Source organism: Phymastichus coffea, unplaced genomic scaffold, assembly GCF_024137745.1.
Source record: "Phymastichus coffea isolate CEN01 unplaced genomic scaffold, Cenicafe_Pcof_1.1 PCOF00004, whole genome shotgun sequence".
NCBI lineage: Eukaryota > Metazoa > Arthropoda > Insecta > Hymenoptera > Eulophidae > Phymastichus > Phymastichus coffea.
This window is the reverse complement of record NW_026706815.1, coordinates 4633292-4638946: the sequence shown is the minus strand read 5'-3', so window position 1 is coordinate 4638946 and position 5655 is coordinate 4633292. Positions and strand designations below refer to the sequence as shown.

General features: G+C 34.6%; 1 protein-coding gene across 1 annotated transcript; it reads left to right on the top strand.

Moving 5' to 3' along the window:
• Positions 1-3456: 3456 nt before the first annotated feature.
• Positions 3457-5066, top strand: LOC131667028 (secreted acidic protein 1A-like). The gene is made up of 3 exons (XM_058940195.1): positions 3457-3558; positions 4584-4781; positions 4833-5066. Exons 1-3 carry the CDS (start codon positions 3457-3459, stop codon positions 5064-5066), a joined length of 534 nt encoding a protein of 177 aa, XP_058796178.1.
• Positions 5067-5655: the final 589 nt, after the last annotated feature.

Sequence of the window (5655 nt, the reverse complement as noted above, 5' to 3'; positions counted from 1 at the left end):
TTGTACTCTGTTTCGAGTGGTATAATCATATTTTAAAAATTTACTAATTTGGTTCAGAAGAAAACTGAATTGATCGATTTTTCGTCATTATTTTAGAAATATGTTCATGGTTCAAATTTAAAAAGTGCTCTTTATAATCGTGGACTTTGAAGCTAATCTATTATAAATAAACTTCAGACAATATAATTATCAATTATCAAAGGTATTTCAACACAATATTTTTCAACTCTTATGTGATGAAATCGTCTTCGAATATATAGTTACGCATCAAATCGAAATGACACAAAGTAAATTATTAAATTTGGTACACAGTGAGATTTTGATACAATAAAGGCTTGGTTACAGTTTGAAGAGCTGAGGTTGGCTCTGTAGCGGTTTTTTTTTCGTTTTTGACACGGTCTCTTATGAGAATTATCATGTTTTTCATCGCATTTTAATCCATATCTTAAAAGGAGAGGTAAAGATTTTGATGATCTTTTCTGGAGAATAAATAGAATATCCAAGAATCTTTCTGAGGCTGTAACAACTTCCTTTCCCCACCCTAAATCAGGTCGAGATTGTCATAAGTATGCATTTTCGAACGACACGGTAGCGTTCAGACCATTGAGGCCTGTTTCCCATCACTACTTTGTACTCAATTAATATCTTGCTATTGTCACTGTTATAGGAAGGCTGTCTGAACATTTTCCGATCTAATTAAGAAACAACACATTTTATCTCTAAATTCATTTTTATTTTCCAACATAGTCTCCTTTTAAGTCGATACATTTATTGATTTAAGCGGTGATCTAACTTCTTTAACCCTTCCAAATAATAATAATCGTGTTTCTCCTCAAAATAGGCGTTTGCGTATGCGAAAGCCTCCTCGTTCAATGAAAATCTCTCTCCTGCAAGTGAAACTTTAAGGTTAGGAAACAGGAAAAAGTCACTGGGGGCCAGATTTGGTGAATATAGTGGATGGTCAACCAAATCGAAGCGCGATTCGTGAATTTTAGTCATGGCGCTTACCGAAGTGTAAGCAGGTGCGTTGTCATGATGAAAAAGCACTTCTTTTTTTTTCAAATGCGGTTGATTTCTTGAAATTTCATCCTTTACCTTATCAAGCAATAACGCGTAATATTCTCCTGTTATTGTTTTACTTTTTTGGAGATAATTAATCAACAGAATTTCACGATTATCGCAAAAAACATTCGCCATCACTTTCCCAGTTGATAAAACTACCTTTGCCTTTTTCGGAGCAGGTTCACCCTTTGAAATCCGCTGCCTTAACTGTTTTTTTTTTTCATTTCAGAAGTGTAGTGATGAATCCAGGCTTTATCTACAGTTATGAATCGACGCAAAAAATCCGATTCGTTTTGCTTAAATCGCGTCAACAGGGTTTTGAAAATACTCATCCGAATGCGTTTTTGATTCAAAGTGAGCGAACGCGGCACCCACCTTGCGGATTGCTTAAACATACCTAATTCTTCAGTTAGTATATGCGTTCTTTGATATTCCAATTACTTCCTCTATCTCTCTAATCGTAATTCGACGATCGTTCAGTACCATTTGGTGAACTTTCTCGATGTTATCGCTAATTGTCGCGGATCTTGGCCGGCCTGAATACTCATCATCAGTCAAGATGATACAGCCACGTTTGAACTCTGCTGCCTAAAATTTTACATGATGGAGCAGAGTCTAACTCCTCTTTGATTTGCGTAGGCGTATTGCCTTTCACAAAATTAAATATTTAATGACAGTTGGATACACAAGTTTTTTCATGTTCGGGAAAATCTCCACAACGTCTCATTTGAACGATTATCAAATAAAAACTAAGCGGTCAAAATGGCTGAAACTTTTATTAGGAACTCCCAAGACATGTGCAAATATATTCTCTAACTTATATAGATAAGTGCTACCATCTTCAGGTTGAGGTCGTAAACTTTTCAGACAGCCTCATATGTAATATAGCAATTCAATAACATATATTATATGTACGTAAATTTATCATTTTAACGATTATAAATGCTTAAAAATATAACAATTTTATTCTCAAAATTGAAACTGTAATTAAGGGGATGCCATAACAAAATTTACACCATTTGTAGTTTTCGCTATACTCGAATAATATATAGTTTACAATAAATACTGCAGTCATCCGTATTTCTTTAAACCATGCTAAAGCGCAGATGACCCTTATTTTTGTTAAAAACTGAATAATAAACACGTATAATGAAAACTACGATAGCGTATTGACAGGGTGTCTACGCTGCATGATTTTGTAATCGTCAACGTTCGTTCAATACTCATTTTTTTATAAATTATTGAGGTCATCCATCTTCAAAAATAATCTAAAGAATAATAAAAAATTGTAATATTCTATGGGAAGTCAATATTATTCGGGTATATTATAATATAGTTTTTATGAATTTATAGGTTAGGTTGCGTTATGGCATCCCTTTAAAGTCTACTCTCCTCGGCTTAAAATACCTAAAAAGTAGTCAATGTAATTAACTTGAAGTAGTCAAGGTAATTAACTTAATGTTTCCGTAAACTCGTAATTTACTATAATAACTTAAAAGTAATGGTGTGTTTCGGTGTTTACAATCGTTAAAATGATTAAATTACCTAATATACCTATAATTCCGTTTCCGCATTACGTAGAATTGTGGCAATACAAAGATATTCAATGAGTACGTGGTAACAAAAGAAAATGGATCTTGATGGCTCCTCAGCGCCACCATTCGGTTCATTTTGAAGGTTCAGACATTCATACTCATAGGTTTGGTAATACATGTTTCCTTAAAATTCTATGAAATTTATGATAACAGATCGAAAATAGATCTAAGTCGATTTTGAGATAACCTTTGACTGTTTCGGATTCTACTTATGTTACCTCATCTAAACGTAGATTATTTTTGCGTCTTTCGAAAAAAAAAAACGGTTCCTACTTAAGTACTTTTTTCGAAAGACGCAAAAATAATCTACGTTTAGATGAGGTAACATAAGTAGAATCCGAAACAGTCAAAGGTTATCTCAAAATCGACTTAGATCTATTTTCGATCTGTTATCATAAATTTCATAGAATTTTAAGGAAACATGTATTACCAAACCTATGAGTATGAATGTCTGAACCTTCAAAATGAACCGAATGGTGGCGCTGAGGAGCCATCAAGATCCATTTTCTTTTGTTACCACGTACTCATTGAATATCTTTGTATTGCCACAATTCTACGTAATGCGGAAACGGAATTATAGGTATATTAGGTAATTTAATCATTTTAACGATTGTAAACACCGAAACACACCATTACTTTTAAGTTATTATAGTAAATTACGAGTTTACGGAAACATTAAGTTAATTACCTTGACTACTTTAAGTTAATTACATTGACTACTTTTTAGGTATTTTAAGCCGAGGAGAGTAGACTTTAAAGGGATGCCATAACGCAACCTAACCTATAAATTGGGATAGTGATGGCGAATGTTTTTTGCGATAATCGTGAAATTCTGTTGATTAATTATCTCCAAAAAAGTAAAACAATAACAGGAGAATATTACGCGTTATTGCTTGATAAGGTAAAGGATGAAATTTCAAGAAATCAACCGCATTTGAAAAAAAAGAAGTGCTTTTTCATCATGACAACGCACCTGCTTACACTTCGGTAAGCGCCATGACTAAAATTCACGAATCGCGCTTCGATTTGGTTGACCATCCACTATATTCACCAAATCTGGCCCCCAGTGACTTTTTCCTGTTTCCTAACCTTAAAGTTTCACTTGCAGGAGAGAGATTTTCATTGAACGAGGAGGCTTTCGCATACGCAAACGCCTATTTTGAGGAGAAACACGATTATTATTATTTGGAAGGGTTAAAGAAGTTAGATCACCGCTTAAATCAATAAATGTATTGACTTAAAAGGAGACTATGTTGGAAAATAAAAATGAATTTAGAGATAAAATGTGTTGTTTCTTAATTAGATCGGAAAATGTTCAGACAGCCTTCCTATAACAGTGACAATAGCAAGATATTAATTGAGTACAAAGTAGTGATGGGAAACAGGCCTCAATGGTCTGAACGCTACCGTGTCGTTCGAAAATGCATACTTATGACAATCTCGACCTGATTTAGGGTGGGGAAAGGAAGTTGTTACAGCCTCAGAAAGATTCTTGGATATTCTATTTATTCTCCAGAAAAGATCATCAAAATCTTTACCTCTCCTTTTAAGATATGGATTAAAATGCGATGAAAAACATGATAATTCTCATAAGAGACCGTGTCAAAAACGAAAAAAAAACCGCTACAGAGCCAACCTCAGCTCTTCAAACTGTAACCAAGCCTTTATTGATCTCTACGTATGCTGCCAGTATTTTAATTACCCGTACTACTTTAGTCTACAGAAGTTTTAAAACCAACACGGCTTCATTAGTATACTTCGGGGAGCATGTGAGAGTGCATTCACAGTACAGCGCTAGAAACCAAATATGTATATGTCTGTACATGCACCTGCATGAACAACTGTCGGCTAGAAAAATTATTGGTTTTATAACAAATTTTACGCAGGTATATTAAAATCGCTTATAAAATATTTTAATTCTTCAAGGTATATGGCGGCCATTGGATAGGCAATAATGGTCCAGTACGCTGGCCAGTAAGATCTCCTGATTTGAACCCATTGGACTACTTTTACTGGGGGATATCCAAAGAAGCAGTTTATCACAATGGCGGCTCCAATGACCCAAATGACATGATACAAAGAATCCAACATCACGCCCAGCATCTAGAACCCAAAAAAATACATGCAGCTACACATCAGATAAGACGTAGAGCTATTTTGTGTATTCAGTAACAGGGGGGGCATTTCGAACAATACTTGGATGGTGATGATGGTGGTAATGGTGTTGATGATGTTGTTGAGGAGGAGGACGAGAATGGTGATGATGTTGATGTTGATGGTAATGATAAAAATGGAGAAGATGATGATGATGATATGAACAACGATGTTGAAAATGATGGCAGCGAAGACAGTGAGGCTGATGATAGTATGAATGAAGATGATGACGACGTTGGCAACGATCCGGATTGAGAGATATGAATTTACATGTTTTTTATATTTTTTCTTTTCTACTAAGGTTTTACTAAAAACTAGTCAGCCTAATAGTAGACGAAATTCGAATAATTCGATAAAACGTTATACTCTGTGTAAATAAAGATGATTTGTTATATAAATCTGTTTTTTCAGTCATCTCCCTTAGCTGTTTTGGTTGTTCTCAATACGGGCCTCAATTATTTAAATTTTCATACACCACTGAGTTCATCACAAACAGTTATGGATAAGTGGACTTATGAAAAAAATTTTCTAGAATTGAGGTAATTAGATAAATAATTAAAAAGAAGAGTGATAATTTACTCGTTAAACTTCTAAAACCATAACAAAATCAAGACAAATAATTGTGGGTGAGGTGACAGAATGTCAACTGACGAAAGGTCAAATAAGCGTAGGGTGGTGAGACCGTTCTCGTTATTCTACCTTTTTTCCGCTCTCGTCCTTCCTTTCCCATATTTCCCAAAACATCGACTACGTCTAACTCTTGATCATTAACACTTATACCACAGCTTATCTTTGGTCTGTTGCATTACCTGTTCCGCCCGTTGCTTTTGTCTTTTCAATATTA

Coding starts and splice junctions, on each gene's coding strand:
- LOC131667028 (XM_058940195.1), top strand. CDS start 3,457: ATGGCGAATGTTTTTTGCGATAATCGTGAAATTCTGTTGATTAATTAT. Junction 3,559..4,583: donor ACGCGTTATTGCTTGATAAG/GTAAAGGATGAA, acceptor TAATTCTTCAAG/GTATATGGCGGCCATTGGAT. Junction 4,782..4,832: donor TAGAACCCAAAAAAATACAT/GCAGCTACACAT, acceptor ATTCAGTAACAG/GGGGGGCATTTCGAACAATA.